This window comes from Fistularia commersonii, chromosome 16 (genome assembly GCF_037954325.1).
Source record: "Fistularia commersonii isolate RoL2024-O1a breed Wild chromosome 16, RoL_Fcom_v1.0, whole genome shotgun sequence".
Classification (NCBI taxonomy): Eukaryota; Metazoa; Chordata; class Actinopteri; order Syngnathiformes; family Fistulariidae; genus Fistularia; species Fistularia commersonii.
Genome location: NC_141299.1, coordinates 5,500,076 through 5,514,442, shown reverse-complemented (window position 1 = coordinate 5,514,442; position 14,367 = coordinate 5,500,076). Strand labels below are relative to the sequence as shown.

General features: G+C 38.8%; 2 protein-coding genes across 3 annotated transcripts; one reads left to right on the top strand and one right to left on the bottom strand.

Moving 5' to 3' along the window:
* Positions 1-539: 539 nt before the first annotated feature.
* ankrd29 (ankyrin repeat domain 29) lies at positions 540-5,246 on the bottom strand. Of its 2 annotated transcripts, none has more exons than XM_086161370.1 (10): positions 4,964-5,246; positions 3,685-3,792; positions 3,366-3,464; positions 3,010-3,108; positions 2,669-2,767; positions 2,058-2,156; positions 1,865-1,963; positions 1,264-1,359; positions 1,062-1,160; positions 540-970 (listed from the first exon to the last, which is right to left on the bottom strand). In XM_086161370.1, the coding sequence occupies exons 1-10, from the start codon at positions 4,988-4,990 to the stop codon at positions 887-889; spliced, it is 909 nt and encodes a 302-aa protein (XP_086017496.1). In that variant the 5' UTR covers positions 4,991-5,246; the 3' UTR covers positions 540-886. The 2 variants fall into 2 exon arrangements, with proteins under 2 accessions (XP_086017496.1, XP_086017497.1); XM_086161371.1 differs by having other exon boundaries at positions 3,685-3,795; positions 4,964-5,245.
* Positions 5,247-7,028: 1,782 nt separating this feature from the next.
* Positions 7,029-13,733, top strand: cts12 (cathepsin 12). Its single transcript, XM_086161765.1, has 8 exons — positions 7,029-7,127; positions 8,330-8,487; positions 8,583-8,702; positions 10,814-10,978; positions 11,061-11,282; positions 11,368-11,536; positions 11,880-11,985; positions 12,074-13,733. The coding sequence occupies exons 1-8, from the start codon at positions 7,097-7,099 to the stop codon at positions 12,171-12,173; spliced, it is 1,071 nt and encodes a 356-aa protein (XP_086017891.1). The 5' UTR covers positions 7,029-7,096; the 3' UTR covers positions 12,174-13,733.
* Positions 13,734-14,367: the final 634 nt, after the last annotated feature.

The window sequence follows — 14,367 nt, the reverse complement described above, 5'->3', positions numbered from 1 at the left end:
AGCTTCAGCGGTGGTCACGTGACACAGCTGCTATTTTGGGACATCACACACGATACAGCATATCTATAGAAACACACACACACACACACACAGATTTAATTTACCATTTGAATCTAAACTTCATTTAAATTGGCATTGCAATCGATATCACAGACAATACTGGCCTGCAAGATAAAGTGTTAGCCTTGGAAAATCAAAACCAAGTCAGAATATAAATTTTAAATGCTTTTCTGTGGGAATTCATCAATGCGTTTATACATTTTGAAAATAATTTTGATTATGTATACTTTTCTGCATTTTGCTTTGCTGAAATACACATTACACACTTCAAGAATATTGTAACTGCATATGTTCTGGAATGTTTGTATGTTTGTAATGCTCAAAGCAAAAGGAAAATATAGATGTTCTTACAAAATTAAACATGCTCATTCACGTCAATTTATAGATGCAAATCTTCAGGACAGATACCCCCTTCAAAAAAAACACCAACAGGAATAAACAGAAAAAATTGTGCAAAATAATACGCAGTAAAATTGACATTCATTAACAAAGTTATACTTTATTAGACTTAAAAAGACAACTTAACAGTGCAGAATGAATATGTAAGACTTATACTACAAAGGGTAAACAAGAATTGATGCATATACCATACAAGAATTGGAGAAAGAAGATGCACAGAGTTGACAACTGCATATGGGCAGCACATTATTAGCGCCGCTACTTATATTGTTAATATTTAATACAAGTGTATTCATATTGTAAGGGTTTCAGTTGCAAAGCTAACACCTTAGGCTGAACAAACTGTACTTGTGTGGATTTGACACCATTGTGAAACCAACGCATGATCGTAAAGCAGCAAGTCATAAAAGACAAAAAAAAATTGTCATCAGCTTTTTCCATAGAAGATTTGGGGGTGTAAAACTCTAAGAACACGGTCATTTTTGGTGAGATCTGCAGGGAGTTCATTGTTCTGTGAAAAAAAACAACAACAAAAAAACAGGGATTAATTTGGTATTCTTCTCGATTCTTGAAAGACCTCAAAAAATGCTGTTGCAACATACCTTATTGGGAAGTTTGGGGTCTGCATTAGCCCTGATCAGCAGGAGAACAGTTTGAAGATTCCCACCCATAACAGCAGCATGTAGGGGAGTGGAACCGTTCTGGAGACAAATCATAACAAGATTTCCCTGTGTTTGCCACTGACCAACAAATAATCCAGTCCAGCAGCGTAAAGTTTGAAAAGACTATGAAAACATGGCTCACCTTGAGGAGACCAAGTGAAGGAGAAAACTTTAGGAGTTCCTCAATGACGCTATTGTGCCCCTTTATAGCTGCTTTGAATAATGCTGTGGACCCATCCTTGCAAAACAACAGAGGATTATGATACTTAGATGAGCGATGCATTTTATCTTGAAAAACTTCTGTTACTGGAGAACAAAATATTTTCTTTATTCTGCATGTGAAATGTAAAGTCTGGGAGGCTTGAGAAAGAAAAAGAATCAATCATGTGCTTCCCTGAACAATGGAGGGATAGCTTAACATAAATTACTTTGTAAAGGCCAATTCTATGATAGTATGAGGTAAATGGGAAGTGAAATATAGATAAAAAAAAGATCTGTGCATCTGTTACTTTTTATCTGATATTTGACAATAAAACAGAAGACAGGAAACAAGAGACTATGAAGTAAATACACCAAATTATATTTAAATTTTCTTTAGTTGCGATTACATAATTAGACTTAAGGTTCATAATAAAGAAAAATGACTGATAATCAAAACAGTATCAAAAAGTTTAAAACTTCTCATTGAAGTCTTCAAGTGTTGCAGCCCTTTTTTTTCTGATTCTATCATAATCTAAACCCACTTGTCTGTCAGCATCTCGATCAGCGCCACGTAAGAGCAGCACCTTCACTGCCTCACTGTGGCCCATCTGAGCTGCCATCCATAGGGGGGCAGTGCCATCCTGGAGAGATTCATTAGAAGTGAAAGATGAAATAATTTTTCACAGAACAGGAGAATAACAAAGGGAAGTGCGTCCTTATAAAATAGAAGCATACCTCCCTTGCTTGATTAACTTTGGCACCGCTTGACAGCAGTAGACGGATCACATTTATATGACCTTCCTGCGCAGCAAGGAAAAGAGAACTGGCCCCGTCCTGAAGACATGAAAGACTCCCAGTAATAATTGTTATTATTGTTATTTCATTATTTCCTATTGAATTTTCCGAGCATATTTAAGGTAAAAGAAATCAACATGTCCTCTTGTTAAGACAACCTTTAATAACGATTACCATCAACTTGAATGAATGAGAAACTTCAGAGTTTACCCAGACATTTAACTATCAGCTAAAGAAATTAGCAAAACAATAATTAACTTTGGGATGAACAAGACTGATATAGCTCTTGATGTAAACAATTTCAATATGAATCTCAGCTTTCAGGCAGATAAAAGCAATGACTGGATGTTCCAGTTTGGAAAAAGGTCAACAACATCCCCTGCATATTATTTTATGAAGGTGTTTACTTCTTGGATCAGGACAGGCTGTCAGTTGTGTCTTACTGAGCAGACTGCAGAAACCGGAGAGGCTGGATTCCAGCTGCCGGCACATCGCGCAACTAGCCATTATGTTCTTGACAGACAAGAGCCTGAGAGTTTTAATATACTCACATTCAGTTGGTCATGAACATTGGCTCCGTTTTTCAATAGTGTTTCCACCACTTTAGAGTGACCGTATTGAGAGGCAACTGTCAATGCTGTGCCACCACCCTGCCACAAAAGTACATATAGAGGAAGGCAGCAGTCAGTGTTTTTTATCAAGAGGCGTGGACTCAAGACCAGCATGAAAAGAAAACCATTTGTATTTAATAACAGGGGGCTGACAGCTGTTTTAGCAGCATATCTGGTGCCTCTTTTTACCCTATATATCTGTGAGTCGCAGTGTTCCGTGACCGGATCACCACCTTCACATGCCGTCTTATAAAAAGAGTGTGATAACCCTGCTGGCATACCTTTGTTTGGAATTCGGTAGAGGCTCCGAATTCAAAGAGGAGCTTGACAATGTCATTGTGTCCCTGCTGGGAGGCGAAGAACAGAGCAGTAGAACCTGTCTGGAGAAGTCAAGAGGAAATGATTTGCCTTGACGTTTCCCATACTAATAATGGAATGTGAACACATTTTGTTGCAAGTCTATGGCTGTTATAATACATGTACAGAGGGGGATCTTTAGGATGTATAAAATTCAATCCATGGCTTCAGGCCATGTGTAACCCTGGTATTAAAGGATTTTTGCCAGTTCTGTGTTCTGTTTTTTACGAATTTGTCTCGTAAAGTCGGGACCTCGTTTCCCAAGACAGCCTTGTCATACCTCTCTCTGGTAGTTGATGTCGGCTCCTTGCATGATGAGTTCTTTGACACACTCATTGTGGCCACTATAAGATGCCACCATCAGCGCTGTGGTTCCATACTGAAATGAAATGCAGCCACAAGTAATGCTCGTAATGAAATTATAACAAAATTATTTAATTAGCAATACTTAATGATAACTCATAAAAGTGGTGATAAGAGGCAACCAGTGAGCAATTTAACGTAAAAAAGAAACAAACAGAAATGCAAAACCTGGAGGTCCACAGATGGATTATGGGTAAAGTATAGAGTTAAGCAGCCAGGACATGCATAAGTCTTACACTGTCTCTGCAGTCAGCATCAACACGACCGCTGTTGAGCAGAAGCTGAAGCAGAGCCAAGTTCCCTTTACGTGCTGCCCAAAACACAGCATTAGCCAAGGGTGTTTCCTTCTGGGGATAAGTACACACAACAATTGACCTGAAGCTATTATCAGAATAATTACATACTGAGACATGGAGACAGCAGATCTGGAGCATTGGCCTTTTTCAAACATATTTAAATGGACTTGATTTTTTGAAATGGGGATGTTACACTTGTAAAAAAGGGCCAGGAGCCATTATTTTTCCTATTGAGGTAGATCATGATATCTGTTTAGCTATAAAAAAAAAACACATTCAAGTCACAAAGCATCAATAAATTGGATGTAGCAAAATTATGTTTCAGATTTAATTTAAATGCTGGAAAGGGGCCTGAAAATGCAGCGTTTTTAACTCACTTATATTGGAAAGGTTCAGTACAATTTTCCTAAAACAGCTTACTAATTTCTAACTGTGTGTTTTTTTTTAAATTCGCACTAGTTTTCAGTGAAATTCTCACATATTCTTAAGTAAATTCATGATGAAAATATGCTAATTTCTTACTTTTTTGTACTTTTCTTTTTTCTCTGTAAATTCTTGTTGATTTTCTGGAAAACCTTTGGAGCTTTCTTCAAATTTTCTCACAGATTTTATAGGAATTGGTCAACGGGATTTTTTTAAATCAATTTATTGCAGAGACTTATATCTGTAATGATATTGATTAATATCATAATACTTTTGTTTTTATTTTCTGTGCTGGTGGACTGTAATATTTATCAATGTAGAAAACATTAAATCCAATGTAGAAAACATTAAATCCTGGTGGTAGTGACATTCACATTTTCTTTCACATCACCCAGCTCCTGCACCAAAAGACAGGTAAACAAACACACTTGACCTTTCCTGAGAAGTTAATGTTTTTGGATAAAAAAATGAAGTACACCTAAACCCCTTGCCCTGAATTGACCCAACACATGTAGATACACACACACACACACACACACACACACACACACACACACACACACACACACACACACACACACACACACACACACACACACGTATCTGTCTTGCGTCATTGCATTTGAAGTCTGCAAAGTACGCACACCACACACTACAATTTTCTCCTGTCAAAATCAATGAACCCTGGAAATAATTGATATGTATTGTTTAAATCTCAGGGGTGAGCAGGTGTTATCCGTTTTCTCATTCAGGCCTCCCGGCTGCGCGTCGTGCATGATGGAAAAAGCTTGTTTACCTTAAAAGACATCCTGCATTTCTTCATTCGTGACTCATTTTACTTCCTGCGCAGTCGCTCATTTGAGAGGATGGTGAAAGACAATCGTCGGCTGTGCTCCAGCCTGATGTGGGTGTTGGCGGCGCCCTATCGCGGACATAATACACAAGAGCCAAACAACCAGCTCAGCTCATCCTCTGCAGTGCCGCGCCGGGGACGCAGCGTGCAGCTAGAGGGCGCTGCTGTGGATACAACATGGCTTGAAGCCCGATACATGATGCATGGGGGAACTATTTCCTCATTGAAAACAAATGATGGAAACAAAAACATGACATGATTATTTAATAATAATGATAATAATAATAATAATAATACTACTAATAATAATAATAATAATGTAGTGAGTCACAAATGTTGATGCTTTTTTTCTGTGAGATTTTGGTGTTGCTGGGAATTTTATAGGTATGGTTTGGGGTGCAAGGAATTCTTCCTTTTTTTTTTTACCTGGAATTGAGCGGGAACAGTTAGTTGTATTGCAGGCTTGTGTAGCGTGGCTGTGACCAACAACAGGTATTGCTCATTAAACTGACGTTTTACCGTCACCCAGGTGTTTTCCCTGACTAAAACGCTGCAATGATATCAATTTACCCCTCTTTAAGCCACTACCTTATCGTGGTTGAGAGGTTTGCGTGTCAAATTGATCCCCAGGAGCTATGTTGTCCGGGCCTTTATGCGCCTGGTAGGATCTATCAAGGGGAACAGGTCCTTGATAAGGAAGCAGCAAAAGCTCAAGAAGATCCCCAAGGGATGAAAAAGACAAATAGACTTGGTTTTGCTTGTCCGGACGCAGGTCATAGGGGCCCCTCCCCGAGGGACGGGGCTTGATGGCGAGCGCCAGCACCTTTGGGGTGGCCAGGCCCAGGCTGAAGGGCAATGTGGGCCCCCCTTCCCTTGGGCTCAACACCCATATGAGGGGCCATGGGGGTTAGGGGTCATGCGAGCTGGGTGGTGGCTGGGTCTGGGAACCTCAGTAGTCCGATCCGTGACTGCAGAAGCCTGCTCTGGGAACATAGAAAGACAATTGAAGATGTGTTACCCCTCATCCGAGAGGCTTCTACAGTCCTGATGGCCTGTGGGAAATTTCCAAATAAGTCTGCAACAGACTAGGTCAGAGGGTGGTGTTATGCTAATGGAGTATCATTAGGTTGGAAGAAGCAACTTTTGGGGATTTATCTCTTTTAGAATGTGAAAAGGTAGAATGTGAAAAAATAGTTGAGATTAAAATGAGCCTGAAATGAACAAATAAAGACAAAAAATAATCAAAATTATGGGATAGAAACTCAAAACTGTTAAATGAACGTTATATTGTGGAATATTTGTGATTTCAAAAAATATCAATTCAATGTACATGTTCTGAAAAACAACATGACTTTGAAAAACTGTGTTTATTTCCATTATAATACCAGGGGGGCAGCTGCGATAGGCTCCAGCATCCCCTGTGATCCTGAGTAGGATAAGCTGCAGACAACGGACGGATGGGTGGAAAATACTAAAAGGAAAGGAATTGTCAGCATTAATAATCATTCTACACTTTTTTCCCCCACCCACTTCCCTTAATAACTAAAAGATCTTGGGAACCTCTGAATGGGGCAGATATATATTCATGGTAACTGAACATCTGCTATTCTTCACTGTCATATATGTGCATAACTCTGGCCTCTCTTACAGGAATTATGCTGAATTACATTGTATTTTCATCGCTTCTGACTTTAAAAAATGTGTCCATGTTATGAATTGAAACATTTGTACATTATAACCCCATTTTCTTCAGCTGTGACATGTTTGAATCTTATGCATTGAAACCCGTGTTTCAGTGCAAGCGCTTTCCACATCACCTGTTTTGGAAAGATATATTTAGGGTGTTTTTAGCATTCAAACTAGTATTTGGAGGATTTACAGCATTGCAGCATCTGCTCCTTCAATGTAATTACTCAGGAGGGAAAGCATCTTATTTTGGTCACTAATGCTCTTCTGAGGTGAGGGCAGGAGCATTAATTTAGGAGTTCAGTAAAGTATAGAGGGAATGCCGGACACTTTTTGTCAAGCTATAAAAACAGGGTGGGCATTGGCCAATGTCAATGTTACTTTCAGATCATGGGAACCAAACAGACAATCACCCGAAAAGGTAAGACAGTCAAGGATTTTACTTCATATACACTTATTACAGCAAAACAACAACAATATTATCTGAACAAAATTGAGTTACTGATCAAACCTTCACAGAATACTCTTCAGAACCTTTTTTTGAAGGGAGTAATTTGTGTGCTTAAATGGAAAGCATTTTGTGTCTGTATGTTTTATTTTTAAGTGTGCTTTAAGAATAAATACAAAGCTGATTTTTTTTTTCTGTTCAAGAAAACAAAACCAATAGCTTAAGAAGTCCATATGATATAATCAGCCTTGAAATGAAAAGGCATCGCCTGGTTGATAAAAAAAGAAAAGGAAAAAACAATCTTGGAAAAGTTTCAAGTTGTGCCTTGTTGCCAAAATAAGAATTATGGGTAAAGGTACTGTGCTGGAAAATAGTAATCGGCTTCAATCAGCATGATATAACACATTTACAGTAATAATAAAATATTAATTTGTAAATAAATTTGTAAACAAATAAGATTCGTTTTATCATGTCTCACAGTGCTTAATTTGTAATTTATCATAACTTTCTCATAAGGGAATCATTACAAAACTGTTTAAACATTTTGATTTAATATTTTTAAGAATTGAACTCCTTCATGAACATTTTTGTGGGTAAAATAAAATGATTTACATGTGTCCAAACTTTCATAATTGTCCTACAGAAAAGCTAATTGTGAATTATATTATTTCAGATTATTGATAAAATGCTAATTCTTATTGTCTTCTTTTAGAACATCCTGAGTTGAATCATTTTCAAAATCCTCATCCCATGATATGTTTGAGAAGATTTTTGAAACGTTTTACAGAGTGTATGCACCCCATCAGTTAAAAAAACACAGAATAAAAGCATTAATTGATATAAACATTATGCTCATCCAGCTTCATGCCATGTATCATGCTTTGCAAAGTTAAGGAAAATGAATTCAGTAGTATTGATAAAATTGATATTGTCTTCCCTGTCACACAAAGGCCAGAGGCAAAATAATCAAATTATATGTATATAAATGTGTGCATGTGTGTGTGTGTATGTGTGTATATATATGTGCTTGATTTTTTTTTCAGAAGTTAGCAATGTTTGCAATATTTACAATACAAATCTTGGGACAAAAATATAAATATTTCCTAATTCCAATGGGAACAGAACTAATGGAATGATCCAGATGAAATCATCAGTCAATTTTGCTGTTACTGTAGTCTGGCAGGTCAACATCTTGCTGACAGCAGCACTGCTCACCCTGCTGCTGTGCAGCCCGAAGCTTGTTGCATCCGAATCAGACGAGATGGGACATGTTCCACTCCTCACCGAGTGGGACATGTGGAAGAGGAGTAATGACATAGCTCATGATGAGAAGGTGAGTCCCCATTCAGTTACAAACACCATAAATATGTACATTTGTGTCGTCATCAACTTGAGCTATTCAGTGATTTGGTTTGTGTTTTTCTGCAGGATGAATTTGAGAGGAAGACCATCTGGGAGGGGAACAAAAGAATGATTGACGAGAATAATCTCCAGTTTTCAATGGGAATAAAAGGGTTTTCCATGGCAATGAACAAATATGGAGACCTGGTATGCTGTATTTTCGGGATGGTTCACGTAAAACTAAAGCTCTACAGGCAATTCTGATAAAAGCAAGACATCATTAAAACACATAACAGCTCCACCCGAAGGGAGTACATTGCGTCAGGAAGGGCATCTGATGTAAAAGGAGTCAGATCCACATGAAATATGCCAGTCAAACCAATGACTTTCATTCAAGGTTGGTCAAGGTCCGGGCTAAGAATGACTGACAGTGGTGCCGAGGAAGGGGGATATACTATATGTCCAGGAGACTGGGGGAAAGGTACCATTGCAAGAAGTTAAGGCGCAGGATTTTGGTTATTCTACCATGGTATTGGTGGAAAGAGAACTTGAGTAGGAGCTGTCTTGAAGGAGAAGCTTGTTATGAATGTTCTGGAGGTGAAGAGTGATAAGTAATGAATCTGAAGCCAGAAATTGAAAATGTGATGTTCGCTGTTGTGGTTAAGCCCCAAAGATAGGATGTGATTTATAAAAGATGGGGAAATTCTGGAGGTGAGTAAAATGATGTGATGCAGAATACACCTTAAGGATTAGAGAGTGGTAATTAGTGTAGACTTCAGAGGACATGTTGGTCCAGGCAATAGTAGTGACGAGGAAATGATGGTTAGGCTCGGTATCCAGGATAGGAACACAAAAATAAGGATGGGAACAACTATAGTGAAAACTTTCTTCTAGAGAAAGCAGGAACATAGTGTTACCTTTAAGAGTAGAGATGGACTTTCTACAGACGATGTAATCAAAAGATCAGTGACTGCTAAGTAGTGACAGGAGACTATCAGATACAGATGACTGGACAGCTGCTGCTGTGGTAATGCGATCAGGGAGACAGGTAGGAGAGTACTTGGTGTGTCATCTGGAAGGAAAGAAGATAAGGAAACTTGGTGGTGGGATGAGAAAGGAGGGAAGAGTATACAGAAAAAGTTGCCCTTTTCTGGCAAACCATACTGCTGCTCACAAATGCTGACTTCTGTTCTCAGTCTAGTTTCCACTACTCTTACCCATAACTTTATCTTAGGGCTTATCAACTTTATCCCTCCATAGTTAACGCAATTCTGCACATCCCCCTTATTCTTAAAAATGGGGACCATCACACTTCTTTGCCGTTCCTCAGGCATCCTCTCACCCTCTAAGATCCTGTTGAATACTCTAGCCAGAAACTCCACCACTGCCTCTCCTAGACACTCCCATACCTCCACAGGTATATCCTCAAGACCAACTGCATTTCCACTCTTCGTCCTCTTCAATCTCTTCCTCACTTCACTTTTACCAATCTCCGCTACTCTGTGGTCTACATTAGTCACCTCTTCTACCCTTCCCTCTCTTTTATTTTCCTCATTCATCAGTTTTTCAAAATACTCTTTCCATGTTCCCATCTGTCAATACATTCCCCTCCCTCCCTCAGTCTACCGCCATCCTTCCCCCTGCGTTCCTATTCTGTATACCAAATCTGCCCACCACTTCTTCTTCACCTCTATTGCCTGCACCAACATATCTATTGAAGTCTGCACCAATTACTACTCTCTTATCACTGGATTCTGCATCACTTCATCAAACTCTTTTCAGAACTTCTCCTCCTCTAACACACATGTCCCACCTGTGGGGCATAGCCACTTACAGCATTGAGCATCACACCTTCAATTTCTAGTTTCAGACTCATAAGTCTATCTGACATTCTTTTCCCCCCAGAAAATGCCTAACAAACTCCTCCTTCAAGATAACTCCTACTCAATTTCTCTTTTTGTCACTACCATGATGGTTCACCTTGAAACTTGATAAAATCTTCTAGTTTTACTACCTTTCCACCTGGTCTCCTGGACACAGAGTATACACCTTCCTTCTCTGCATCATGTCAACCAACTCTACCATTTACTTTCATCGTCCTAATATTCAAAGTCCCCACTCTCAGTCCCCGACTCTTGCCTTTCCTCTTCTCTTATTCTTCAAACCACTGTCGCCCAATTTCCACTTGTACCCTGTAGGCTATCGGCACCAATGTGCTTGTTGTTAACCCGCGCCTCGACTGATCAGGTATGAGATTCTTAGGTTTGACTCGCATATTTCATTGCATGTTTCATTTGTTTCTTTTGTTTTTTACACAGAAAAGGCAAGAATATCAAGTATTGCAAGGTGCGATGATAGATGCCCAGTTTGTGAAGAGAGGGAGGTCTACCTCAGCCCAAAAGCTGCGCAACAATGCCAGAAGATTAAAAGCCACAGCTGTTGACTACAGAAACATGGGTTATGTTACTGAGGTTAAAGATCAAGTAAGACATTTCATATTTGACATAAAATTGTGTTTAATTCACACTAAAGCATGAGCACCTTAAAATAAATTGTCTCTCACAGGGATACTGTGGCTCATGCTGGGCTTTCAGCACAACAGGAGCTATTGAGGGACAATTGTACAAGCAGACAGGCCAGCTTGTATCCCTGAGTGAACAAAACTTGGTGGACTGCTCTAGGTCTTATGGCACATTTGGCTGCAGTGGTGCCTGGATGGCCAGTGCCTATGACTATGTGGTCAGGAATGGTCTGCAGTCCACGAGCACTTACCCATACACGTCAGTGGTGAGGCTCCATCTTCACAAGAGTTTAAACAGTCATATGTCCCTATAATTGTATCTAGGATGGTAACATTCCTTTGTCTCGACAGGACACGCAGCCCTGTTTCTATAACAATGGACTGGCAGTTGCTCATATAAAAGACTACAGGTTCCTACCCAAGGGCGATGAGCAGGCTTTGGCTGACGCAGTTGCAACCATTGGGCCAATCACAGTAGCTGTTGATGCAGATCATTCAAGTTTCCTTTTCTACAGTTCAGGTTAATTGTCCCTAAATGCTAGAAAACAGAAAAATCTGTATCACTCCGTTTTACTTCCATTTGCAGATCAGGTTTGATTCTTTTTTTGATGCAACTTCACCCTTCCTAGTAAATCACAAGCAAGTACCTTAAAAGGCTGGGTATAACATAAATATACATCATCAGATATCAAAGAACAGAAATGCTCCCGGGTCTTCTTAGAATTGCAAGATTCCTGCTCCAGTGATTTTTTTGACTTGAACAATTAATTTTCCTTCATTATCTGAAAAAAAACAAGAAACTGTATGATACTACATTTAGAGTGGGGAGGGGTGACACAAATCTGCTTGAATTTCTTTCACAGGAATTTATGATGAGCCCATGTGTAGGACCAATAACCTGAGTCATGCAGTGCTGTTAGTTGGCTATGGCTCTGAAGCAGGCCAAGACTACTGGATCGTCAAAAACAGGTTTGAACATATAAAGTCAGAATTTGTTACTATTCAAGAAAATTACAATTTTCATAATTTCAGAATGAATTTTTTGTTTTCCTTTTAGTTGGGGCACCAGCTGGGGTGAGGGGGGCTACATGCGGATGATCCGGAATGGTAAAAATACCTGCGGCATAGCAAGTTATGCTCTGTACCCAATTCTTTGATTCTAGCCATTGCTCATACAACGCATGTTATGTGCATTTTACGTCTGAAATCTATATATCCTTTTATACCAAAATTACTCACTTTAAAGTTGAATGAATTTAATATGCAAATAAAGCTAGAATATGTAACATCCATCCTTAAGTAACACATGCTCCCTCTTACAAAAAAAGTCAGAACTCATATGCATATAAAATGGAATGTCCAGTTGTAAATGCTTGTAAAGTCAGGCTTGGGAAGTTTTCACAGGTCTGCAAATTTCAATCTCAAGTTAAACAACAAATAAATATGTTTTTCACTGAACTGAACGCTACCCATTCAATGGATGAATACTGGAGAGGAGACATGTGATATCCAGACCTGAAGTTCAAATTCTATCAATTTGAAAGTTTAGACCTTTACGAGTAAGAAGCCTAAAAAGTTGAATGGATTTTAAATGTCATTGCTATAGGCACATGAAAATTATTGTTTAAGTTTAAAAATAAATCTGTGCTTCTTTTTATTCTGCAACATTAGCAGTTCTCCACAATAACCAAAAGTGTAACAAAATACAACCTAGTTTTCTTGTAAACCTCTTTCGCTTTCAAAAACAGCGAATGAACCATCACTTACATCTGGTTGCTATGGTGATAATGATAGCATTTTGCAGTTTATAATGATGATAACTTGTTTTTTTTCAGTGGTTAGTAAATTAGCATCACTACTTTTTGTTGATGCTTACAGTATATCTGAGAGGATTTGATACTCTAGTCTCGACCCCTGCTATCGATGCTTGCAGCATCAATAGCACTCTATAATCCTCTATTTTGAGATCCAGTTGGCTGTTACACATTATTGATAGCTAGACATGAAATATATGGATTTATGCTCATGGGTTGTGTCTCAGATCATTGAGTCTGGGTGGGTTTGAGAGACCTGTAGTTTGATGTATTTTGTCATATCTTCAGACTGTAAAAGCATTATTCTAGTTCTATAGCACCAATTTAATGAAGCAAGTATTGAGCTTACACAAATGATCATGGAAACCAAAGGTCTGAAGAGACACAACAAATACAGGAGATGCTTGTTGTATGAGTTATGATTTTTTTTAAAGCATTTTACCACATTTTATCAGCAACCGCTGGAGCAGCTGAAATAGATAAACGCTTGACTGACCAAAAGATAATAAATTCATATTTTTTTGGGGGGGGGGAGGCTTTATTCAATTATATCACATGCAGTGCTACCCAACTTAATTCTCTGCAACCATGCCCATTAATCTTGGAACCTGACTGTAGTTGAGCCTGCATATATTCATACTCAGCCTTCGTTCTTATTCAAGTTTTCCACGTCTGCAAAATAAAAGCACTAGGGCTCATTTGCTAGACGTGGTCTGTAATTTGATTAGAGAATTTGATTAGATCCATAACTGTAAAAAAGCCTTTTGTACATGTCATATCCAAAAGGGTCAATGTTTTGATGGGAAGTTCAAACATGTTTCAGGGAACACAATGGTGCCATTTTCCAACGTGCACTCTCTTTACACCCTGTGCTTCTCTTACTTGCCACAACTTGATTTTGAACTGGCATGTTACCTTTGTAATACATGTGCTTAATAAAACTTTAAATACTCTTGCTTTTCAGTGTTATATTGAGATAATCAGTCAAGGATGAAGCACTCAGAACTTTTGCACAAGACTATGTGTCATAAAAGAATATCAGCCAGAATGAAAGGAAAAGTATACAAGACATTGGCGAGACCAGCAATGCTGTATGGTTTTAGGGACATTGGGATTGAGGAAAAAATAGGAAGCGTAAATGGAGGTGGCGGAGATGAAGATGTTGAGGCTCACTTTGGGAGTGATGAGGATAAATAGGACCAGGAATGAATCCTTCAAAGGGACAGCACATGTTAGATGTTTTAAAGATAAAGTCAGAGACTAGACTGAGATGGTTTAGATGACATGCAGAGAGGTGGGGTAGTAAATATATTGGTAGAAGGATGCTGAGGTTGGAATTACCAGGCAAGTGGCCTGGAGGAAGACCTAAGAGAAGATTTATTGATGGAAAGGGGACATGAGGTTACTTGTAAGAGTAAACAGAGAATGGGCCTTGATGAAGGCAGATCATTCGCTGTGGGAAACTTTGACGGGAGAAGCCAAGAAGAAAGTAACAAAAAAAAAAGACACAAAAAAAACCTTGGATATTAGACATTGA